This window comes from Hyla sarda, chromosome 2 (assembly GCF_029499605.1).
Source record: "Hyla sarda isolate aHylSar1 chromosome 2, aHylSar1.hap1, whole genome shotgun sequence".
In the NCBI taxonomy this organism is placed as follows: Eukaryota; Metazoa; Chordata; class Amphibia; order Anura; family Hylidae; genus Hyla; species Hyla sarda.
In genome coordinates, this window is record NC_079190.1 from 245,698,429 (window position 1) to 245,724,988 (window position 26,560).

The 26,560-nt window shown below is 43.3% G+C and overlaps 1 protein-coding gene across 4 annotated transcripts in view; it reads left to right on the plus strand.

Moving 5' to 3' along the window:
- TRIM37 (tripartite motif containing 37) overlaps positions 1–26,560 on the plus strand; it is a 212,303-nt gene that overhangs the window by 35,815 nt on the left and 149,928 nt on the right. For all 4 annotated transcript variants that reach the window (XM_056556846.1, XM_056556847.1, XM_056556848.1 and 1 more), the window contains 4 exons: positions 2,126–2,249; positions 3,313–3,380; positions 11,509–11,633; positions 14,572–14,622. In XM_056556846.1, the coding sequence (XP_056412821.1) occupies positions 2,126–2,249; positions 3,313–3,380; positions 11,509–11,633; positions 14,572–14,622 (368 nt within the window). The remainder of the gene's footprint in view (positions 1–2,125; positions 2,250–3,312; positions 3,381–11,508; positions 11,634–14,571; positions 14,623–26,560) is intronic.

Genomic DNA, 26,560 nt, shown 5'->3' on the forward strand with positions numbered 1-26,560 from the left:
GTCGTTACGCACACCGCTCCTATTGGATGACGGGACGGCGTGCGCAGCGACGCGATGATGACGATGGAGAGCGCTGACGATGCAGAGGATGCCGAAGAGGACATGCCAGAGCCCCGAGGACAGGTAGGAGACCATCACCAGAGCACATGGGGCACCGTAAACAGCTATCTGGGTGCAGCTGTAGCAGTCTGCGCCGCTGGATAGCCGTTTATGCGATGGCCCCGACCTACAAATGCATCGTTGTTGATGCTGCCTTCACCGTGCGATGGCCTCTGAAAGGCCATTGTATGTTGAAAAGATCGTATGTCGGGGCCATCGTAGGTTGGGGGGGGGGGGGTCACTGTATTAAGGATCAGGGGACTGTCAAGGCCAGGAATGCAAGGAAAACTGCCTGTGCCTGGAAATAATATATTGTTACATTTCCCACACCATTACACAACCTCCACAAGCCTGTAGTTTTGACACCTGACAAGGTTTCATCAATTTTTGCTGCTTTCACCAAATTCCGACCCTCCCATCAGCATGGTGGTAAAGAAACCTGGATCCATGCCAACAGAGCTTTTGCCTTTGTATTCCTCGGCACCTTATTGCAATGGATGTTTAAGGAATGACAAATTGTGTGTTCAGACACATTAGTTGGTGTATTTCCTTGCTTGTGCTATGCCTGGTCATCAGAATAATTAACATCCTTCTCTAACCCCTTTAATTGACCAGTTGTTTACATCCACAGGATCCCCATTTGCTGGATTTTATTCCTAAATCGCACCCTTTTTTTTGGTGTACTCAACATCGTGGGAGAAAACACCACAAGGCTTGTAGTTCTTGAAATTCTGGCCTGATTTGATCTAGCACCAATGCCAATGACCATGCCTAATTCCAAGTGGCTCAGATCATTCAGTTTACTTCCATTCTAATGCAGAGTTGGAGTAAAAATGATCCAGAGAAATCTTGGTCATTTTTATTTTTGTTTTTAAATAACTTAAATCCATTTGATAAACAATGTAATCTGTAACTTACTTATAAATAACTTCATGTACCTAAAATGTACCCCAGAAAAAGCCCCTAAAGTCACTAGGTCAGTGACCAGAACAGTATATGGGAAGTGGGTGGGCCTTATCTAGTGTTATTATCAGGGGAGTTAGCTTGTCTCAGTCCTCCAGAGAATCCTTACTATCCCTGGAAAGTAAATCAAGGCTTCCCTCTTAGCAGCAGTTCAGTACTTAGTGTAACCCCTTCCTTGCTTTGATGCTGTTGCTTTCCTTTCTTCTCACATAGCGTACTGCAAACCCAGTAACCTCTGTGCTGTATACATATTATTTTTATTATTGATTTAATAGTCCTGTCCAGTGCTGAGATATAAGCTATTTTGTTAAAGGGAACCTAATACTAGTTTTATTCTGTCTATAATGCGGGCAATGTAAACTGGGACAGGGAGAGCACTCCCAGCACACTATGATTTACTCTACAACACTTGGGAATTTTAGAGAAATCATAGTATAAAAATGCTGCCAGGACCCAGGTAAGTAGTCTCAGGAGGAGTATTTTCTGCGGCTGCTTCCCGTGCTGGCCCTAATTAACACGCCGTTCCCCATCTGAATAGAGGTAGAGGCACATCGCTTAGAGCTGACAGGGTGGAGAGCAACTGTGGAGGAACACCTTCCATGATTTCTTACCTGGGTTCCGTGGCATATTTAAACAGTGATTTCTCTAAAATGCCTGAGCATTTGAGTAAATTACAGTGTGTGGAAATCATGCTCCCTGCACCAATTCTATGCTACCTGTGGATCTATAGTTCCCCAGAATGGCAATAGCCCAAGAAAGAACAGCAAATCTAGTGGCTAACAGTCAAACATGGCAGGCATATGCAGCTGGGCACTGAGGTGGTGAATAAGACGAGATAAGCTAGACTTTTGCCGTTCAGGGAAACTCCCCCCTGGGATTTTGTGACTCCTTTACGTATTTACAAAAAGGCTTCTATCTTGGCACTAGAGAAAGAGAGAAAAAAATGTTATGCCTGGAATCATAATGACTAGCCAAGAAAATAGTTGCAAATTATTTGGTAAATGTAATGTCATTTGAATATGAGTGCGCTACTACAATTGTTTTAAAATATTGACTCTCGTAGGAACGGAACGTTGAGGCTGTACGGAGTGCTAAGGATGAACGGGTTAGGGAAATCCGCAACGCAGTGGAAATGATGATTGCCAGACTTGACACTCAGCTAAAGAATAAGCTCATAACGCTTATGGGTATGTTGTTAAAGTGATGCAAACCACAGTCCTAGTAGGATCTCCAGACACAAGGCGATAAATGATGACTGTAATGTATATTTCTAGGGTTAAGCAAGTGTGGGTCACTTACATTAGCTGCATACATTTTTATAGGTTTCATCCATGCTTGATGGAGAATTGAGGCCGTTTGAAGAGTTTTTAAAGCATTAGAAAACAGACCTGATTTCTCCTGAAAACTGCACCTCATTTGTCTCCAGGTTGGGTGTGGTTTTGCAGTTCAGTTCCATTGAAGTGGATGGCGCCAAGTTGTAATACCTCACAGCCTGTAGAGAGATGTAGTGCTGTTTTTGATAGAAATTAGTTCGTTTTTCTATGGCTGGCTATCCCCCTTAACACTGGAATTTTATTTGCCAGTCTGAATGAGGGAAGCTGTGCCAAATTAATTAAAAAGTGTGCACCTCTTCATAAACTTTGTGCAATATTTTGACTGTCCTAATGTTAAAGGTGTAAATTTGCACCAAAACTTGCACATTTCTTTTTTTAAAGTTTCTGGTTTATTTTTTCATTTTTGTGCTTTGCACCTTGTTCCATTTCCAGACTCTGGTTACAGTTTTTTTTTTTCTTTTTTTGTTTAGTACAGTGTTTTCGAACTTTTTCCACATTGTGCCATCCCTTGGATATTTTTATTTTTTTTTAAATCTCTGGGCACCCCTACATTTTCTTTAAAAGCCAAAAAAATGCAAAGCACCGTACCTTTATCTGGTATTTCCCTTTTTTTTTCCCCATCCTCTGGACATGTCAGAAGTTTTTATGTAACTGTTTTGTTTTCCTAAATAATGTTAATATTCTGTTAGACCCTTTTTAACCAGCAAATAAATGTTAGAATCAGTTTTTTTTTCATGATGAGCTGATATTCTTTCTGATATTTAGTAAAAATCTGGTCATTCCCTTTGTTCTGTAGTTGCACACATTCCCTCTTTTGAGATTACAGCTGTGTTTGCTAACCGGCGAGACTCCAGCTGTTGCAAAACTACAACTCCCAGCATACCTGGCCAGCCAATTTTTACATTTGTCGTTTCAGGTCAGAAAACATCTCTAACGCAAGAAACTGAACTTCTGGAATCACTTTTGCAAGAAGTGGAGCATCAGGTAAATAAGTTTGGAAAAACATGGGCACTTAACATTAAAACTTGGCTTTTATTGATCCATTTAAAAAAATAAAAAAAAATTGCTTGTGGTCAGGGAAACTGAAAAACTACCCTGGCAGCTGCTGGAGCCGAGCGAGTGACACTGTTTCGCCGTAAAACCTGCTTCCTCTGGCAAAGGTTTTACCGCAAAACAGTCTGTTACTTGCTCGGCTCCGGCATGTTATTTTTATTTTTTCCTGTTTCCCTGTCCACAAGCAACTTTTTGATGAATGATGGATGAAAAAAGTTTTTTGTTTTAATAGTGCCTGTTTTCTCCTCACTTTTTGCTGTTTATTGCGGTTTACTATTGAACATAGTTCACATATGAGAACCAACCATTTTCAGTTACACTGCATGTACTTGACAAAAAGTTTTAGGGTGTGTTCCCACCTGGCGTATATGCAGCGTATTTCACGCTCACTATACACACAGGGCTTTCCGGCAGCAGCCCTATGCGTTTACTGAGTTTTAGAGGCGGGGCCATGTGCCGGCGTGACTATGATGCACTGCTCCACCTCCAAAACTCACTACACTCATAGGGCTGCCGCCGGAAAGCCCTGTGTGTACAGTGGTCCCTCAACATATATTAATTGGTTCAAGGAGAACCATCATATGTTGAAACCATCATATGTCGAGTTCATATGTCTATATAAAAATAGTAATTGGTTCTGGGGCCTCGGAACCATTGTATGTTGAATACATATCTCTATGGGAAACTGCTAATTGGTTCTGGGATGACCATTGTATGTGGAGTGTATGGGGAGTGTTTAACAAACCAGGGTGCCTCCAGCTGTTGCACAACTACAACTCCCAGCATGCATGTACAGCCATTGACTGTCTGGGCATGCTGGGAGTTATAGTTTTGCAACAGCTGGAGGCACACTGATAGGGAAACATTGATGTATGGGGTGTATAGTGTGTATATGTATTGTATGTGATGTGTGACATTGCATACAGTACTGTACAGTTCTTTAAATACCTTCAGGGGGGGACAGAATGTCCTCCATTACGATCCTGCCGACTACAGCTCTATAGGAAAGGAAGGGGAGCAGCTCATTGGATGCCTGCAGCAAGATGCTGCAGGCTATTGGCTATGGCTGCACTGGGGGGCGGGGCTTACACGGAGCTCAGTGGAAGCCTGTATGAGTTAGCAGGACAGCATGTGAGTAACAGGAGGCAGAACGGGGCACATGGGGCACATTAAACAACTATCTGTCAGTTGCTGAAGTTGTCAGTGCTGTCAGATAGCTGTTTGTACGATGGCCCCGACACACAGCAGCATCATATGTCGAGGCTGCCTTCAACATACGATGGGCTCTGAGAGGCCATCATATGTTGAAATGATCATATGTCGGGGCCATCATAAGTCGGGGGATCACTGTATACTGAGCAAGGAATACACAGCGTATTTGCCACTGCTGCCGCAAATTTTGTTTTTGTAGTAGTGCCACCTGCAGTTTCTTCTGTGCCTAGTGTGTTTTTTACAAATAGTTTTTGTATTGAATTAAAGTTTGTCTCATTAGGGCAATGCCCAAATTCTCCATTAAGGTATGCTGATGTCATGGGGGATGGGATTCAGAGTTCAGGGCTGCCAACATGGGAATTTTGCCTGACCTGTTGCCATCAGTTGATGGGCATGGATTAAGGGAGTTGTCTGAGACTCTTCTAGGGGTTTTATATTCTGACCAAAGTATAGGACATTTTATAGTTGTTTGGTGGGGTGCTGACACGAAGCACCCTCACTGATCAGCTGAGAAGCTCATCCTCGGTTTTGGAAATAAACAGTGTATAGAAGCCGGAAACTTTGGCTCCGTACACTGTATTTGTAAGCGGAGTCTGGCTCCCTTAGGCTGCATTCTCATCTCGTTTTTATACTACGGGTGCAGGATCCAGCTGGGGGAGGGGCAAACCCGGGCTCTACTGTACCCCAGCCGGACCGGTGCTGAACTCCATTCACTTTAATCAGCCGACTGGAGTCAAACGGTGACTCCGGTCGGCTCATTTTTGACCCTGCTGCTGCTCCTGTCTAAACGGGGGCTGCTACTAATGTCTACAAGGGGGGGGGGGGGGGGCTGCAGTCTACAAGGGGGGGGGCTGCAGTCTACAAGGGGGGCTGCTGCTATTGTCTTCAAGGGGATACTACCTAATATTAAAGACAATCTTACAGCAGAGTCACCTGCACTAACTTGACTTTATAGGTAGAAAGTGCAGGTGCCGGTTTCTACCGCTGCTCACCATGTGTAAATCAGTCTCACCGCCAATGCAAATTCCCAGTTCTGCCCAATGGCGAGGAGAGAAATCTTTGCTCATATTATAGCAGCCGCCTCCATTGCACACAATAAGGACCCACATATCATACGGTAAACAGCGCCAGAAACCGCATCACCCTGCTGTCATATTCCCTTTATAATATAAGTACTCGTACTTGGTATCGGCGAGTACTAGTACTTGTAAGAGAAATAGTCATGCCAAATAAATTTTGTTATTAATTCACATTCACAACATGTCTACTTTATGCTGGCATAATTTGTTAAACATTCTTTTACTTTTTTAGGACATTAGAAGGCTTATAATATTGTGAGCATGTTTTAAAATTTTCTACAAAGGGTCAAAATCTAATTTTTTTCTTTAGGGACCACTTGAATTCTGTGTGTGTGTGTGTGTGTGTGTATATGTATGTGTATATATATATATATATATATATATATATATATAATATATATAGTGTAATATGTGTGTATATAGATATATATAGTGTAATATGTGTGTATATAGATATATATAGTGTAATATGTGTGTATATAGATATATATAGTGTAATATGTGTGTATATAGATATAGATACCTTATATACTCGAGTATAAGCCGAGTTTTTCAGCACGATTTTTCGTGCTGAAAACACCCCCCTCGGCATATACTCGAGTGAACTCTCCACCCGCAGTGGTCTTCAACCTGCGGACCTCCAGAGGGAGTTGTAGTTTTGAAACCTCCGGAGGTCCGCAGGTTGAAGACCACTGCGGCCTTCGACATCATCCAGCCCCCTCTCACCCCCCTTTAGTTCTGTACAGTACTCACCTCCGCTCGGCGCTGGTCCGGTGCTGCAGGGCTGTCCGGAGAGGAGGTGGTCCGGTGAGAGGGGGCTGGATGATGTTGAAGGCCGCAGTGGTCTTCAACCTGCGGACCTCCGGAGGTTTCAAAACTACAACTCCCAGCAAGCCCGGACAGCCGATGGCTGCCCGGGCTTGCTGGGAGTTGTAGTTTTGAAACCTCTGGAGGTCCGCAGGTTGAAGACCACTGAGGGCGGATGATGAGAAGAGGATGATGAAGGGGGGGGGGTGGGATGATGAAGGGGGGGGGTGGGATGATGAAGGGGGGGGTGTGGGATGATGAAGGGGGGGTGTGTGGGATGATGAAGGGGGGTGTGTGGGATGATGACAAGGGGATGATGAAGGGGGGTGGGGATGATGACAAGGGGATGATGAAGGGGGGATGTGTGGGATGATGACAAGGGGATGATGAAGGGGGGATGTGTGGGATGATGACAAGGGGATGATGAAGGGGGGATGTGTGGGATGATGACAAGGGGATGATGACAGGTGATGATGATGAGGGTCTGGATGATGACAGGCGGTGATGATGATGAAGATGTTAATGACGGGTCTGGATGATGACAGGGGGGATGATGTATTTCCCACCCTAGGCTTATACTCGAGTCAATAACTTTTCCTGGGATTTTGGGTTGAAATTAGGGGTCTCGGCTTATACTCGGGTCGGCTTATACTCGAGTATATACGGTATATATAGTGTAATATGTGTGTATATAGATATATATATATATATATATATATATATATATATATATATATATATCTAGATCTATCTATCTATCTATATCTGTGTGTGTGTGTGTGCTTGAAAATGGCTCCTTGTGGTTGAGCTAACATGTTGTTTTGATACTTTAGACCGGCCTGATTACAGTAATACCGGATTTGTATAGTTTGTCATGTTTTACTAATTTACAGAATTTTTTTTTTTTACTTTCACATTTTTTTTTGCCTTTTTCTTACCCCTGTAGCTTTTTTTTTCCGCATACAAGGCTGTATGAGGGCTCATTTTTTTGCGCCATAGCCAGTTTTTTGTATCGGTACCATTTTGGTATTGATCCGACTCTTTAGGTTCTATTCACACATACAGTATTCTGAGCTGATTTGATGCGCAGAATTTTCTGGTGCAGATTTTAATGTAAACTGAATGAATTGAAATCCTGCGCAATAAATCTGTGCATCAAATATGCGCAGAATACTGTATGTGTGAATAGACCCTTAATCGCTTTTTTTCTGGGATATTATAAAAATTGCAATTCTGTGGTTTGGTATTTTTTCTAATTTTTTTTTACATTTACGTTATTTACCGTCTGGCAGTGAAACCCCCCCCCATAGCCACCATCTTACCGGGCGCGGTGGTACATGTACGTCATAGGTTTTTTGAAAACCTTCCCGGTCATGACGTACATGTATGTCATGGGTCGGGAAGGGGTTAAATAGTAAGACTCTGCAGTAACTTTACCTGCTACTTCTAATAGTACAGTGGTAAACATTGAGGCGTCAGGAGAATCACAGTTAATTCAAATTGCTGATTTGCTGGGAGTTCTATGCCCTTCAACCCTGAAAGGGTAGATACTATCTTTAAGTGTGCATTCACACATACAGTAGCCGGCAGAGGATTTGAAGATACATATTTCAATGTAAACTAAATGACTGCACACAGTTTTATATCCTGCACATCAAATATGCACAGGATACGGTTTGTGTGAATACATAGCGTATATGCAGCGTTTTTCGCTCAATCCGATGGGCAGTGAGAAATTCGCTGTGTATTCTCCTAGGAGCAGACACACAGGGCTAAACAGCACACGGACATGACTGTGACTCGTGTCCCTGCCTCCAAACCTCACTGTGCACACAGGTTTGTCTCCTGGTAGCCATGTGTGTCTGCTCATAGGAGAATACGCTACGTATACGCTGTGTGTGTGAGACCCTACCCTTAGGGTACGTTCACACGTGCGGATTTACAGCGTATTTTATGTTGCAAATCCACTGGTGAAGGCCCGCTCTATGCCGGCTTTACATGTGCCTGCTCGTAGTGGCAATACGCTGCTACCAGCAGACACACTGCGATGTGCGAGTCGCAGTATACTCTATTGCCGCTACCAGCAAGCACATGTAAAGCCAGCGTAGAGCGGGGCCTTCACCACCTAAATACGCTGCGAAAATCCGCGCGTGTGAACGTACCCTAAGGGTGTATTTACACACACTGGCCCTCATTTACTAAGAGTGGAGTGTTTATTCTGGAGTGATTTCAATATCACTCGTCGTCGTTCCCCCCCCCCCCCCCCCACAGCGCGATAGCAGGGGTCGGTCCACTATAGAGGTAGCCGGAGGGCTTACCTCTGCTTCCTCCTGTCCCGGCTCTGTCATTGATAGATCCTGGCTGGACCAGGCTCTATCAATGGATCACAGAACACACAGATCAATGAGTTCAATAGAACTCTATTCATCTGTCTGAGGAATCTAAAAAAAAAAATAAAAAAGAAAGTTAATAAAAGTTTAAAAAAACACACATTAACCCTTCCATGTTAAAAGTTCAAATCACCCCCTTTTCCTATATAAAAACATAATAAAAATAAACATATTTGGTATCGCTTTGTGCGTAATTGTACGACCTATTAAAATATAACATTATGTATCCCGTACGGTAAATGTAAAAAAATACCAAACCACAGAATTGCAATTTTATAATATCCCAGAAAAAAAAAGTTTAAAAGTGATTAAAAAGTCAGATCAATACCAAAATGGTACCGATCCAAAAAACAGATTATGGCACAAAAAATGAGCCTCGTACAGCCTGGTATGTGGAACAAAAATGGCAAGTGGCAATTAAAAACATTAAAAACATTTTTTTTAAATTTGTAAAACATGACGTAAACTATAGAAATCTGGTATTGCTGTAACCAGGCGGCCTAAAGTATAAAAATAACATGTTATCTCAACCACAAGGTAAATGGCGTAGAGAAGAAAACCACCAAATCTGCTAAATTATCTTATACGATTTCAATTCACTTAATATATTTTTTTTGGTTCAGAGAATAGGTTATTGAAAAATTAAAAGGTATCAAGGTATTCATGGCTATTATAGGGCGAGGAGGAAAAAAATCAGAGCGTAAAAGCGGAAATTGGCCGGGACAAGTGGATTGTCATGAGGGACAAGTAGATTTTGCTCCATTTTAGTCCGGTGGACAAGTAGTGTTTTTTTACAGTGTTGAACTGTACAAAAATGTTTTCAGGTTATAAAACAAGTTACCGTCTTTATCGGGGTATACCACGCACCGGCCTATAACACGCACCCTCATTTTACCAAGGATATTTGGGTAAAAAAAGTTTTTTACCCAAATATCCATGGTAAAATGAGGGTGCGTGTGTGCGCGTGTATACCCCGATACACCCCCAGGAAAGGCAGGGGGAGAGAGGCCGTCGCTGCCCGCTTCTCTCCCCCTGCCTTTCCTGGGGTCTAGAGCGCTGCTGTCGGCCCTTCTCACCCCCTGGCTATCGGCGGCGCTGCCCGTTCTGTCCCCCTGACTATCGGTGCCGGCGCCCCATTGCAGGTGTCGATAGCCAGGGGGGGAGAAGCGGCGCCGACAGCCAGGGGGAGAGAAGGGGCAGCGGCACCCATTGACGGCGCCGCTGCCCCGTTGCCTCCCCCCAACCCCGGTGGCATAATTACCTGAGTCGGGTCCGCGCTGCTGCAGGCCTCCGGCGTGCGTCCCCTGCGTTGTTGCTATGCACGGCGCGGCGCACTGACGTCATGCGCCGCGCCGTTCAGCGCATAGCAACGACGCCGGGGACGCACGCCGGAGGCCTACAGCAATGCGGACCCGACTCAGGTAATTATGCCACCGGGGATGGGGGAGGCAACGGGGCCGGCAATGGGTGCTCTAGACCCCAGGAAAAGCAGGGGGAGAGAAGCGGGCAGCGACGGCCTCTCTCCCCCTGCCTTTCCTGGGGGTGTATCGGCGTATAACACGCACACAGACTTTAGGCTAAAAATTTTTGCCTAAAAAGTGCGTGTTATACGCCGATAAATACGGTGCTTCCACACAAAACACAATGGTAAACAGTCCCTTGTTAGAAATCACTCCATTTTTGGAATTTCACTCGGCCTCTTGGCTGTCGGTTATTGTGTGAGGCAAACTCACACTTTTTCTCGAGTGATTTTGGAAGTACTTCGAGTATTTTTTGATTTTTGTCGGTAAAACGCACATTTTTGCATAAAATACGCCCACTTCAGAGTGAAAAAAACCTGAGCGTTTTCTAAAGTGTCGGTTGTGCTACAAAAATTTGGGCGCATAAATAGTCGCACAGACGTTGCGACAAAAATTTAGGTGCAATAACCTAGAAAGTCGGTTGGACTTAAAGGGGTACTCCGCCCCTAGACATCTTATCCCCTATCCAAAGGATAGGGGATAAGATGTCAGATCGCCGCGGTCCCGCTTCTGGGGACCCCGCTGCGGCACCGAGCTATCATTACAACACAGAGAGAGTTCGCTCTGCACGTAATGATGGGCGGTACAGGGGCCGGAGCATCGTTACGTCACTGCTCCGCCCCTTGTGATGTCACGGCCCGCCCCTTTCAATACAAGTCTATGGGAGGGGGCGTGGCGGTTGTCACGCCCCCTCCCATAGACTTGCATTAAGGGGACTGGCCGTGATGTCACGAGGGGCGGCGCCATGACGTCACGCTGCTCCGTCCCCCGTATCGCCCGTCATTACGTGCAGAGCGAACTCTCTCTGTGTTGTAATGATAGCTCGGTGCCGCAGCGGGGATCCCAGAAGCGGGACCGCGGCGATCTGACATCTTATCCCCTATCCTTTGGATAGAAGATAAGATGTCTAGGGGCGGAGTAACCCTTTAAGTAAATGAGGCCCAGTATCTTGCACATATTTGATGTAATGAAACCTCATACAGAAATGCTGTAGTATTGCTTATTAAGATTCACTAAGCTTCTTATGTGCTTAGCTACCTTTATTTTGCAGCTTCGATCTTGCAGTAAAAGTGAACTTATCTCAAAGAGCCCAGAGATTCTAATGATGTTTCAGCAAGTTCATAGAAAACCCATGGCTTCCTTTGTCACCACTCCAGTACCACCAGATTTCACAAGGTAAAAAACATGGAGTACTTGTTTCCTATTTCATAGTAAGCTTACATAACTTCCACTGAGTTGTAAGTGCTAAACAGCATGCGTCCTTTTACAGCCATTCCAAACCAGCTCATCCTTTCCACCATTAAAGGGAATGTGTCACCAAAAGTAGTTATTTGTCATATTTATACTTTGGGGAAGGCAAGCAGCTTGTGAATAGACTGCTGAAAACCTGGTCTTGCTCGTCTACCTTCCTCTTTTGTCTGTGTGCATGAGAGGGGAGGGGGAGGGGACTTTTGTAGTTTTTTTCAGTTTCACTGTAGACACAAATAAAATGGTGCACAAAGAGTGGCGAAGAACAGACTACTGGATGTCATTGCAGACTAAGGGTATGTTCACACTAGGGAATGTCCGCACGGAGAATCTCTGTGCGGACATCCTCCAAACTGCACAGGTATATGCTGTCTCATAAACGGTTATGCATTCCGTGTGGTGTCTGCAGAATGAAAGAGCAAGTTCATTTTTTCTGTGGAGGCAGAAAACGGAATTTTCATGCAGGAAACATCCGCCATGCAAATTCATACATGTGAACATAGCCTAAGACATGATGTAAAAGCAGAATAGTGAGTACAGCTCTTGAAGTGACTAGTGGATAAACCATTATATAACAGCAGAATAAGGAGTACAGCTCTGTAGGTGACTGGAGGATAAGATGTGATGTAACATTAGAATACTGACTGCAGCTTTGGAGATTAATGGAGGATAAGATGTTATAGAACAGCAGAATAGTGAGTACAGCTGTGGAGGTCTGACTGGAGGATGAGATGTGATGCAACATTAGCACACTGGCTGCAGGTTTGGAGGTGACTGGAGGATAAGACGTTATAGAACAGATCATGTGCCATTCAGAAGCCTCGGAAAGCTGTGTGTGACAGTCAGACCCTGTAATTATTACAGAGCCATGAGTCATTACAGTCTGAATGTCACACACAGCTTTTTCAGGCTTCTGAATGGCACATGATCTGACTAGCACTGACACATTCCTTGCCATTCAGAAGCTATTGGAAAGTTGTGTGTGACAGTCAGACGCTGTGATTACTCATGGCTGTGTAATGATTAAAGGGCCTTACTGTCACACCCAGATTTTCCCGGCACCTGAATGGCTAGAAATGTCGGTACTAAGCAGATCATGTGCCATTCAGAAGCCTGAGAAAGCTGTGTGTGACAGTCAGACCCTGTAATCATTACAGGGCCATAAGTCATTTAAACTGAGTCTGAATGTCAAACACAGCTTTCTCAGGCTGGGAAAGCCTGAGAAAAGTTGTGTGACACAACTCCCCCCTTGTGATTCACTTCTCCACCACAGGAGGGCCACATAAACACTGCACCGACCTCCCAGCTGGCAGCTCACCCCCTATCACCAGACTATAGGCAGCCCTCACCACCAAGGAGAAACCTTTTACCTGCAAGAGTTGGATATGTAAACACAGCAGAGCGGAGTGTGTGTGCTGGTACAGATTCTTCCATCACGGTCAGCAAACACCTAGTATGACTCTGCTCCTCCAGTCTCGCCTCTCCTGGTCCTTTTACAGCCTCCATCTGTTTCAAGTCCCCCCCCACTCTCTTGATCCTATAACACTGCCTGGGGTTGTTTCCAGTCTCCCCACCCTGCTGCTCCCGATCCCGTCGCTGCAGCAGTCAGTGAGGTGAGTCCTGAGCCTTCCTCCACAGCTCAGTGTCTGGAAGTCTCCCTCTGATCACAGTGGTGGCTTCCCGACCTCAGTAAAATGGCCACCAGCTCCCCTTAGATTTTTTTCCCCCTGTACTCTGCAAGTCCTCTGTACAGAGCCTGCAGGGGACTAAAGGAAAGCTACCAGACGCTGTCCTTTGCGCATGATCAAGCGCATGCTCAGGAATGACATAATGTAAGTAAACCTGCTGGTGTGGTAAAGTGACGTCAGCACACTTGCTCTGGAAATGGCAGCCCCCATAATACACCTTCTAAATATTAAATAAACTTAAATACAGAAAAAAAAAAAAAAAAATAATATATATATATATATATATATATATGTGTATATATCCTTCATACTATAATTCCATTAATTAAAATAAATGTGACACTGTTCCTTTAAGCAGTTTAGGTGAAATAGGAGATTCTGGAAATACTGTAATGGTGATCACTGGGCTTGTTTCCCCCTCCCCAAAGTCCCTGTAATATCTCTTCAGTTCTCACAGTATGTATTGATAAAGTAGCTCCCATACCATTGGTGTAGACCAAGTGCCTGATACTTATTGTTAGACTGCCCTAAATTCCCACATCCTGACCTCTAAGTGAATAATAGACATTTGTTTATAAAGAAGTTAGAGACAAAAAGGCTGACATGTCTCTAATTCCTCTGCACATGTCAAGGATGTTAAGTGAGGATATGTTGTCTGGAACCAATACACACTATAACAATAACTAACCCTCCAAGGGAAACGTTCCTTTAGGGAAAACCCAAAACTAAAGACCACCACCCCCCCCCCCCCTCAACCCCTCTCACCCCTAAAAACACTACTTTATTTCTTTCACCTTAAAACCGAGTATAATTCCCACATGGACACATTTACTAACCAATACACAGGACACTGTTTTACTAATTTATATGTTTATTAATATATTAATGCCACAAGAGTTAAAAGTGGTAGTCAAGTAATGGTGTCTGAGGGCCTTGAAGCACTTCCACTGAAGATGAGAGCAGTATTCGACATTGACCATGGCAAACGGAGGCCCTTTTACATATCTTGCATATCTATCAGGAGTTTTGAGTAACTCCTCTGGCTGCATATATGATCTATGGATCTATGAAGAAGCTCCAAGTGTCTTAGTTGTATTATACATACTTTAGAAGCATACATAGTGTATATAAACGCATTATATGCCATTTTAGCTCACCTGCTTGCTTCTTTGTTGCAGTGAACTTGTTCCTTCCTATGATTCAACTACCTTTGTGCTGGAAAACTTCAGGTATTCTATTTTCTACTGTGTTGGTTGAAATAGTTAGTTAGTTTTATACTGTATATGTATCTTTACCTTTCCTAGGTATCAAAACCCCATTTGCATTGCAAGGAAATATTACTTTTGATGCTGTCAAGCACCATGTGATGTTGTGTTGTCAGTATTGTGCCTTTCTTTTGTATGTACTTGCTGTTTTATTATTTGTGGACTAGTGTGATCATATGAAATGTAACAATGATGACTTTGCAGCAGCATTTTTAAGTCTAGGCAGTCTAAAGCCCCATTCAGTGGGGTTCTGCTGCACTTTGCACATGGCAGAATTTCTGAGAGGGAAGATCTGTAGTGGTACATCTTTAGACCTGCCTGACTTTTTATGGCAACTGTTCTTTCCACACCAAAATTGTAGAGAATTTCATAGCATTTTTTTTTAAACTGGTTATTTGTTGGTTGCATGAGTGGCAAAAAAAAAGTTTAATGGACAAACGATGCTTAGTCATGTGTCCTGATGCTTCTTTTGCTGGCCAGCTTTACTTTCCAGTTAAGGCACCCTTCCACTCCTGCTACATGCCCACATGGCTCTATGCATCCCGCAGTTACTGCTATGTGGACCAGAACTCACTGGGGGAATTTATTATTGGTCATCGTACCAATATCGAGTGGTTACTGCACCTTATTTACACAACCAATTATATTAGTTTTTGTTGTACACCAAAGCGCCTACTTTTTCTGACTGCACAGAGATAAAGTTACTCTTCAGCCCACCGTGTAAACCTGTTCCTCAGCTCGGATAAGTGCTAGGTAGCACCAAAAGACAGGATACAAAGAAAGGGAAGATCTAAGTCCAGATCTAAATCCCATTGAACATCTGTGGAGAGATCTTAAAATTGCTGTTAGGGAAAAGGCGCCCTTCCAATAAGAGAGACAGTTTGCAAAGGAAGAGTGGTCCAACATTCCGGCTGAGAGGTGTAAGAAGCTTATTGATGGTTATAGGAAGTGACTGATTTCAATTATTTTTTTTCAAAGGGTGTGCAACCAAATATTAAAGGAGTAGTCCAGTGGTGATTCAGTGGTGAGCAACTTATCCCCTATCCTAAGGATAGGGGATAAGTTGCAGATCGCGGGGGGTCCGACCGCTGGGGCCCCCTGCGATCTCCTGTACGGAGCCCCGACAGCCCGCAGGAAGGGGGCATGTCGACCTCCGCACGATGCGGCGGCCGACACGCCCCCTTAATACAACTCTATGGCAGAGCCGAAGCGCTGCCTTCGGCAATCTCCGGCTCTGCCATAGAGATGTATTGAGGGGGCGTGTCGGCCGCCGCCTCGTGCGGGGGTCGACACCCGCTATCTCGGCGTAGAGCCGGGGCCCCGTACAGAGAGATCGCAGGGGGCCCCAGCGGTCGGACCCCCCGCGATCTCAAACTTATCCCCTATCCTTAGGATAGGGGATAAGTTTTTCACCACTGGACTACCCCTTTAAGTTAAGGGTGCCAATAATTTTTTCCAGCCCATTCGTGGAGTTTGTTGTGACATTATGTCCAATTTGCTTTTTTTTCCTCCCTTTTTTGGTTTAGTTCCAATACACACAAAGGGAATAAACATGTGTATAGCAAAACATGTGTTACTGTAATCCTTTTCTGTGAGAAATACTTCATTTTCCAGAAAAATTTCAGGGGTGCCAACATTTACGGCAGTGACTGTATACATATGGAGAGGCATGTGTTCACCACAGGTGAAAACACTATGGAGGATACGTGAGTTAACCCTTTACAGACATATCCCAGTAAAATCCATACATGTACAATTGATTAAAATGTCTTTGACAATCTTAAATAGTATTACACTTCTGTTACTGGCATATATTAAATATCTTGTAAATAACTACAGCAGGAACGCTTGTAATGTGAACATACACATACAAGAAATATCAAAATACACTATTATGACTATGGGCAAATACAAATAGGAGGTGTCATATAGGTCTCATACGTAAATAAATGGAGGAAAAGTCCAATAAACAGATGAAATAAAAAATCTAATTCAAAACACAGCCGAAAACACCAATGAGGACTCAATAATGAAGTAAAACCCCTTGACTTTTTTTAGGGTTATCCAGGGTTATCCAGGAAAAATTTTTTTTTTATATATCAACTGGCTCCAGAAAGTTAAACAGATTAGTAAATTACCGTATTTATCGGGGTATACCACGCACCGGCCTATAACACGCCTATATTTGGGTAAAAAAAGTTTTTTACCCAAATATCCATGGTAAAATGAGGGTGCGTGTGTGCGCGTGTATACCCCGATACATCCCCAGGAAAGGCAGGGGGAGAGAGGCCGTCGCTGCCCGCTTCTCTCCCCCTGCCTTTCCTGGGGTCTAGAGCCCTGCTGCCGGCCCTTCTCTCCCCCTGGCTATCAGCGCCGCTGCCTGTTCTGTCCCCCTGACTATCGGTACCGGCGCCCCATTGCCGGCGCCGATAGCCAGGGGGAGAGAAGAGGCGCCGACAGCCAGGGGGAGAGAAGGGGCAGCGGCACCATTTGCCGGCGCCGCTGCCCCGTTGCCTCCCCCCATCCCCGGTGGCATAATTACCTGGGTCGGGTCCGCGCTGCTGCAGGCCTCCGGCGTGCGTCCCCTGCGTCGTTGCTATGCGCGGCGCACTGACGTCATGCGCCGTGCAGCGCATAGCAACGACGAAGGATAGACCTGCATCTAACAAAACTACCCCCACCCTTTTTAGTGGGACGTGAAGCAGATAAGGGGTGTTTTGTTAGATTTGGGACTAAACCAAAAATTGAATATAGAATTACTGTCTGATTCGAACACATACACACATCTTTCCATCAACCCCTCTACCATCTTTAGTCAGGAACTAACTGAAATTGTGAATTTTGGTCAGACGATTTCTTTACAACTTAACAGGCTGAATATATGAAAGTGGAATGCCCTGTTACAGCCACTTACTATTCACTCCCCCAAATTTACAAAAACATCTCCCCCCCCCCCCCATTGTAGCAGGCATAGGTTCTCTTAATGAGATCTTGTCAGCCTAGGTGAATAGTTTGCTTCAGCCCCTTGTCCCTCAACTACCGGATATATTAACGGTACCAAGCATTTGCTTTCTGGACTGTGTGATTTTGCATGGAACAGTCATTGCTCATGGGTGACAGCAGATGTCACCTCGTTATATTCTGTTATTCCACACGATTTGGCGCAGTCAGCACTTGTTTGGTTCCTTTCAGTTTATTCCACATACCCCGAACATCTGCAGAAATATATAATCATGATTATGAACCACTTAAGGACCAAGGGCGTACCCGAGCGGGGACCGGACCGGGATGCCTGCTGAAATCATTCAGCAAGCACCCCGTGCAAACCCCTGGGGGTCCTGAAAAAAAACTCTTTAGCAGCAGGAGTGAGGTGCCACCACACGATCGTCCTGAAACAATTCAGCAGGAACCCCATGCAAACTCCTGGGGGGGTCCTGAGGCAATAATGCAAACCCACCCCATGTCGGCGAATCCTGGGTCCCCGGTGACCCGGAAAAAAAAGGGGGATAGGTGCCGATCACTCTTTAGCAGCAGGAGTGAGGTGCCACCAGGACTCCTGCTGTGGGGGGTGTCCCTACTGGAGGTTTGCCATCCCCCATGTAAATGTACAGGGTACATTCACACGGGTGGGGGTTTATAGTGAGTTTCTCGCTGCAAGTTTCATATCCAAAATGGAGCCTCCAGATGTTGCAAAACAACTCCTCCCAGTATTGCCGGACATTCATTGACTGTCCAGGCATGCTCTAAGTTTTGCAACAGCCGGAGATACCCTGTTTGGGAAACACTGTCGTAGGGTAATTTTTTATATCTGAGGCAAGTGTAATTATTGCATCCGGGTTCTACCCTATGCAAATCCCTAATTTAGGCCTCAAATGCGCATGGCGTGCTCTCACTTCGGAGAGAGGTAAAGTTGGGGTCTACTCCAGCATGTTATAATTATTATTTTTTTTTTTTTTTTACACAAACATGCTTGTGTTGCCCCATGAGTTTCAATTTCACAAGAGGTAAAAGGAAAAAAAGACCCCCAAAATTTGTAACTCAATTTCTTTTGAGTACGGAAATACCTCATATGTGGATGTAAAATGCTCAGCGGGCGCACAACAAGGCTCAGGAGTGAGAGCACCATGTACATTTGAGGTGATTTGCGCAGGGGTGGCTGATCGTAACAGTGCAAAAAAAAAAAAAAAACTTGCATGTGACTCTGTTTTGGAAACTACACCCCTTACGGAACCACATTACACTATATAGCTCCAACCAGCTATACCTGCCGTTGCCTCTATAACCATACATGCTAGTGCGGCAACTATTAGACTCTCATTTTAATTAAATGTAATAACAACTTGGTATGACCAGACACTTTACGCTATACAAAGAGCCAAGTTAACTCCACTTAAATTTATAAAAGATAACTTTTATTAAAAGTCTTTTAAAAAACCCTCACGGAACGTAACAAGAGGTATAGTGAGCCTTAACACCCCACAGATGTTTGAAGATTTTCTATTAAAGTTGGGAGTGAAAATGAATTTTTTTAAAAGATTTTCACTAAAATGCTGGTGTTATCCCAAATTTTTAATTTTCACAGGGGGTAATAGGAAAAAAGCCCCCCCCCCTCCCATAATTTATAATACTATTTCTTCTGAGTATATAAATACCCCATGTGTGGACGTAAAGTGCTCTGTGAGCGCACTATAGGGCTCAGAAGGGAAGTCTGGAATTGAAGGCCATGTGCATTTACAAAGTCCCTATGCTGCCAGAACAGTGCCCCCCCCACATGTGACCCCATTTTGGAAACTACACCCCTTAAGGAATGTAACAAGGGGTGCAGTGAGCATTTACACCCCACAGGTGTCTGACAGACTTTTTGAACAGTGGTCCATGAAAATGAAAAACTAAACTTTTCATTTGCACAGCCTTCTGTTCCAAGTTCCAAAGATCTGTCAAACGCCAGTGTGGTGTAAATGCTCACTGCATTCAGAAATAGGGTCACATGCGGGGTGTCCATTGTTCTGGTAGCATGGAGGCTTTGTAAATTACTTGACTTCCATTCCCAACAAATTCCAAAAGCCCAATGGTGCTCCTTCTCTTCTGAGCATTGTAGTTCACCCACAGAGCACTTTTTACATCCACATATGGGTATTTTGGGAGGATTTTTCATTTGGGGTAGCACCTGCATTTTAGTGAAAAAATCTACTTTGACAAATGTCCGCTAAAGTTAGATGTGAAAATGAAAAACACCTGTGGGGTGTAAAGGCTCACTGTACCCCTTGTTATGTTGCTTGAGGGGTGTTGTTTCCAAAATAGTATGCCATTTGTGGTGTTTTTTGCTGTCCGGGGCTTCCTAAATGAGACATGCCCCCCAAAAACAATTTCAGCAAAATTTGCTTTCAAATTTGGCTCCTTCTCTTAGCATTGTAGTGCTCCAGCAGAGCACTTTACATCCACACAAGGGGTATTTCCATACTCAGAAGAAATGATGCAGGTATCGACGAAAATTTACCACTATGATAAAGTAGAATGTCACAAAAAAAAAAAAACAATCTTTGAATCAAATTCCTAAGTAAAAGCATCCCAGAGTTATTAATGCGTAAAGTCACAGTGGTCAGATGCTCTGGTCCTTAAGGTGAAAATTGGCTTGGTCTTTAACCCCTTAAGGACTCAGGGTTTTTCCGTTTTTGCACTTTCGTTTTTTCCTCCTTACCTTTTAAAAATCATAACCCTTTCAATTTTCCACCTAAAAATCCATATTATGGCTTATTTTTTGCGTCGCCAATTCTACTTTGCAGTGACAGTCATTTTACCCAAAAATGCACGGCGAAAGGAAAAAAAAATCATTGTGCGACAAAATCGAAAAAAAAAACGCCATTTTGTAACTTTTGGGGGCTTCCGTTTCTACGCAGTGCATATTTCGGTAAAAATTACACCTTATCATTATTCTGTAGGTCCATACGGTTAAAATGATACCCTACTTACATAGGTTTGATTTTGTCGCACTTCTGGAAAAAATCATAACTACATGCAGGAAAATTTATACGTTTAAAAATGTCATCTTCTGACCCCTATAACTTTTTTATTTTTCCATGTACAGGGCGGTATGAGGCTCATTTTTTGCGCCGTGATCTGAAGTTTTTATCGGTATGATTTTTGTTTTGATCGGACTTTTTGATCACTTTTTATTCATTTTTTTAATGGTATAAAAAGTGACCAAAATACGCTTTTTTGGACTTTGGAATTTTTTTGCGCGTACGCCATTGACCGTGCTGTTTAATTATATATTTTTATAGTTCGGACATTTACGCACCCGGCGATACCACATATGTTTATTTATTTTTTTTTTTTACACTGTTTTATTTTTTTTATGGGAAAAGGGGGGTGATTTAAACTTTTATTAGGGAAGGGGTTAAATGACCTTTATTAACACTTTTTTTTTTTTTTACAATTATTTTTTTGCAGTGTTATAGGTCCCATAGGGACCTATAACACTGCACACACTGATCTTTTACACAGATCACTGGCGTGTATTAACACGCCTGTGATCAGCATCATCGACGCTTGACTGCTCCTGCCTGGATCTCAGGCACGGAGCAGTCATTCGTCGATCGGACACCGAGGAGGCAGGTAAGGGCCCTCCCGGTGTCCGGTCAGCTGTTCGGGACGCTACGATTTCACCGCGGCGGTCCCGAACAGCCCGACTGAGCAGCCGGGTCACTTTCAGTTTCACTTTAGAAGCGGCGGTCAGCTTTGACCGCCGCTTCTAAAGGGTTAATACCGCACATCGCCGCGATCGACGCGGGGCGATCCCGCTTCATATCACGGGAGCCGGCGCAGGACTTAAATATACGTCCTGCGTCGTTAAGGGGTTAATTATTTATTAAAACACAATTTGTTTTCTTTTTAATGGTGATGTACATCATGCAAATTACAATTTGTAAGTTGTACTACTAATCCACTCAAAACATGCATCAGGAGACATTTTTCAGATATTGTTCACTTTAACTCTAAGGATGCATCGGCAGTTTCACAACACGCAACATCACATGCTGGTGATTATTCAACGATGAGACTCACTGCTATTGAGAGTTAATTTGCCAGTTCGGGGAGGTAACCATAGGCAACGGCTGTTGAACAGAGAAGTCTTTTGGCTAATCAGATAGGAAACACTGGTACTGCAGGGTTTAAATAGATGTCAAGAGGTTTTACTTCATTATCGAGTCCTCATGGGTGTTTTCGGCTGTGTTTTTTTTTATTTGATTTTTTATTTGTGTTTCATCTGTTTATTGGACTTTTCCTCCGTTTATTTACTTATGAGACCTATATGACACCTCCTATTTGTATTTGCCCATAGTCATAATAGTGTATTTTGATATTTCTTGTATGTGCTAGTTCACATTACCGGCGTTCCTGCTGTAGTTATTTACAAGATATTTAATATATGCCGGTAACATAAGTGTAATACTATTTAAGAGTGTCAGACATTTTAATTAATTGTACATGTATGGATTTTACTGGGAAATGTCTGTAAATGGTTAAAGGGGTATTTCGGGCAAAAATATTTTATCTCCTATCCAAAGGATAGGGGATATGGTATCTGATCGCGGGGGGCCCGCGGCTGAGACCCCCCGCAATCTCCCTGTAGCACCCGCATTCTATGCGGGTGCTGAATCTCCATTTTCGGAAACCTCTAGGTTTCCGGCACTGGGGAGGTTTCCGAAATTGGAGATTCAGCACCCGCATAGAATGTGGGTGCTACAGGGAGATTGCGGGGGGGGGGGGGGGGGGGTTCTCAGCAGTGGGCCCTCCGCGATCAGACATCTTATCCCCCTATCCTTTGGATAGGGGATAAAATGTTTTTGCCCGGAATACCCCTTTAACTCATGTCTCCTCCACAGAGTGTTTTCCCCTGTGGTGAACACATGGTTCTCCATATAAGAGGTATGTTCACTAAGAGTGAATACTAGCACTTGAAACACATCACTTTTCCTTTTAATCAATAAAGACTGGATCGTTTGTTTTCGGAAATCTGTGCTGGATCTTCCTTTTTTTTTTTTTTTTTTTTTATATTTCTGACTGATACATATTGTCCACATATTAAAAAGTGAGTGTTCCCATCTATAAGTTCTAGTTTCGTGCACACATATTAAGCGTGTGGACAAAAATTTAAGGTATTTCAATTGTAAGGCACACAAAACAATGGAAGAGAGTTGATGTGAATATTGGCACATGTCCCAACGGGAGATATTTACCAAAGAACGTGCACCAGCATTATAAAATTGTCCAAAAATACATCTTGTGTGTCTGAAACGTCACCAATGATGAATCAGACAGTATTGATTCATGTCTCCTAGTGCTTCTGTGCATCTCAATAGGACTGGTATAAAGTGTCTTATAGAGATCAACAAGGAAAGTGACTTCTGACCCACACAGCATCCTAGCCGAAGGATTCAGATGCAGTCATGTAGGTATGAAGGAGTACTGGAACAGCATCCTAGCCGGGAGGTAAAGCTGCCTGGGAGGGGCGGGAATTCGGGAGTGATCCTTAAAATGCATAAAGCTGCCTATAATAAGATATGCCAAATTGTGCTCCATTTTACAACAAGGTCTAGATGCAAACACTTCAGTAAATCTGAAAATAGTACTTTCCTCCCTCTCATTGTAGGTGTGTTATGTACATATTAACCAATTTTACGATATTACAAATTTCAGTTCTAAAAGTGTGAAATGCAGCAGTTTAATGACACATCCCAACTTTGATATCCAATAAACCCAGATGGCAAAGCAGTATTATATTTGCATCAAATAAAGAAACCTCCACAGCTTTGTTGCAGTGTGCAAACATTTACAGCTCTATTGCTTTATCTTGAAAGTAGATCTATCAACATTATTCAATTCTGAACTCATGGCATGCTGGCTGAAGTGGAGATTCCCATTGAAAATATTGGTTGGAACGGATCATCTTTCATAGCCAAATAAACCTTTATTATTTCAGACGCAGGGCTGTCCGCTGCAATCTATACAATCAGACTGCAATTTTCTCTCCTAACAGAAAACAGTGTGAAAAATGGATGTTATTTGTGTGTCATATGTTCATAAGCTCAGATATGTATTTTGTACACAATCTTTCCCCAATTATTTGTTACTGTGTAATCTGCTTGCTCTAGTATATATTTTTTTATCTTTTTATCAATGCTTAAGGCAAACCTCTCAAAAATCTAGAAATTATCAATGAAATAGGTTCCTAAACATTAAAAATCCTACGATATAAAATGCTGGGTAGATGACTGCAATGCTTGGTTAATTCAGACTGGCAAAAGAAGCACATCTTCCAGTGTACATCCCTTAACACATCTCGGGAGATTTACTAAGTGCAGCCTTTTCATTGGCTGGTCTTATATACGGCTCAGCTCATGTTTGCTGTGCTGACTATACAGAGGGGCGTACACCTTTTTAGTAAATTCAGCGTCCCTAAAGCTGTCCATGTGGCAGGTGTACAAATCTAGGCAAGCTCTGAGCTGGCATAAATTTCTGCAACAATTTTTTTCTTGCATGCAGGTGCAAATTGTGGCAAGTCACGTGGCGAGGCCACATTCTATACATGCAAAAGCTATGTCCCTCTTCCTGCCCCCTTGGCACAAGTGGCACAGACTGCAAAAAGTCCCACAGTAATTTTTGCTTATTCTCTATTCTCTCAAAGCCACATTATTATCACACTATAGATGCCTCATGTTTGTATATGCAACTCATGCTGCAGTTTTGCAGTGATGAAAAGTATTATTAAAAGCACCATGCACCGCTAAAAGAAGTATTGAACACGTCACCATTTTTCTCCCTAAATATATTTGAGTATAATAATAATGTAAAATTTTCACTAGATGTTGGTAACTACCAAAGTAATCCATACATACAAAGAAAGCAATAATGTAAAATCACGCAGGGAAAAAGTATTGAACACATGAAGAAAGGGAGGTGCAAAAAGGCATGGAAAGCCAAGACAACAGTTGAAATCTATCAGTAATTAAAATCAAACCATCCCCTTGTTGATGCAAATTCCAACTGATAGCCTACAAAAAGGTCTCAATGCCAAGGTGTCACACAAGACACATCTCATGATGGGTAAAAGCAAAGTGCTCCATGGTGTGGGTTTAGATGATATACAATCTCCATAGTCAAGTAGCTGGGAAAAGACCTAGCAATAACTGGTTATAGAGCAACTTAAGGATATAGCCGTAAATGTATTGATGTTTTCAATCAATGTTTCCCAATCAGTGTGCCACCAGCTGTGCAATACTACAACTACCAGCATGTCCAGGCATGCTTGGAGTTGTAGTTTTGCAATGGCTGGAGGCACACTGGTTGGCACACATTGTTTTGGGCTTAGTTTTCTACCTATAACAAGTAAACAGAAAAAACACACTAACCTTTTGTAGTATTCTCTAATAATTGGTAAATCACTGCATTATATATTAAATGAGTACTCCGGTGGAAAACTTTAAATCAACTGGTGCCATAAAGTTAAACAGATTTGTAAATCACGTCTATTAAAAAATCTTTACCCTTCCAGTACCTTTTAGCAGCTGTATGCTACAGAGGAAATTCTTTACTTTTTGAATTTCTTTTTGGTCTTGTCCACAGTGCTCTCTGCTGACACATCTGTCCGTGTCAGGAACTGTCCAGAGCAGCATAGGTTGCAATGGGGATTTTCTCCTTCTCTGGACAGTTCCTGATATGGGCAACAGGTGTTAGCAGAGAGCACTGTGTACAAGACAAAAAAAGAAATTGAAAAAGAAAAGAATTTCCTCTGTCGCATACAGCTGCTAAAAAGTACTGAAATTGTAAAGATTTTTTATTAGAAGTAATTTACAAATCTGTTTAACTTTCCGAAACCAGTTGATTTAAAAAAAAATTCCACCAGAGTAACGGATTTAATAACAACTGTAGTGCCTCTTAAAAACCCTGCTTAAAAATAAATAAAGGGAACACTAGGATAACACATCCTAGATCTGAATGAATGAACTAATCGTATGAAATACTTTCGTCTTTACAAAGTTGAATGTGCTGACAACAAAATCACACACAAATTATCAAGGGAAATCAAATTTATCAACCCATGGAGGTCAGGATATGGAGTCACACTCAAAATTAAAGTGGAAAACCACACTACAGCTGAGCCAACTTTGATGTAATGTCCTTAAAACAAGTCAAAATGAGTAGTGTGTGTGGCCTCCATGTGCCCGTATGACCTCCCTACAACGTCTGGGCATGCTCCTGATGAGGTGGCGGATGGTCTCCTGAGAGATGTCCTCCCAGACCTGGACTAAAGCATCCCCCAACTCCTGGACAGTCTGTGGTGCAACATGGTGGATGGAGCGAGACATGATGTTCCAGATGTGCTCATTCGGATTCACTTCTGGGGAACGGGTGGGCCAGTCCATAGGATAAATGCCTTCTTCCTGCAGGAACTGCTTACACACTCCAGCCACATGAGGTCTAGCATTGTCTTGCTTTAGAAGGAACCCAGGGCATCCGCACCATATGGTCTCACAAGGGGTCTGAGGATCTCATCTCGGTACCTAATGGCAGTCAGGCTACCTCTGGCAAGCACGTGGAGGGTTGTGCGGCACCTCAAAGAAATGCCACCCCACACCATTAATAACCCACCGCCAAACCAGTCATGTTGGAGGATGTTGCAGGCAGCAGAACGTTCTCTCCACGGCATCTCCAGACTCTGTCACGTCTGTCACATATGCTCAATGTGAACCGGCTTTAATCTGTGAAGAGCACATGGCACCAGTGGCAAATTTGCCAATCTTTGTGTTCTCTGGCAAATGCCAAACGTCTTCCACCTGTGGACGTCGGGCCCTCATGCCATCCACATGGAGTCTTTCTGACCTTTTGAGTGGACACATGC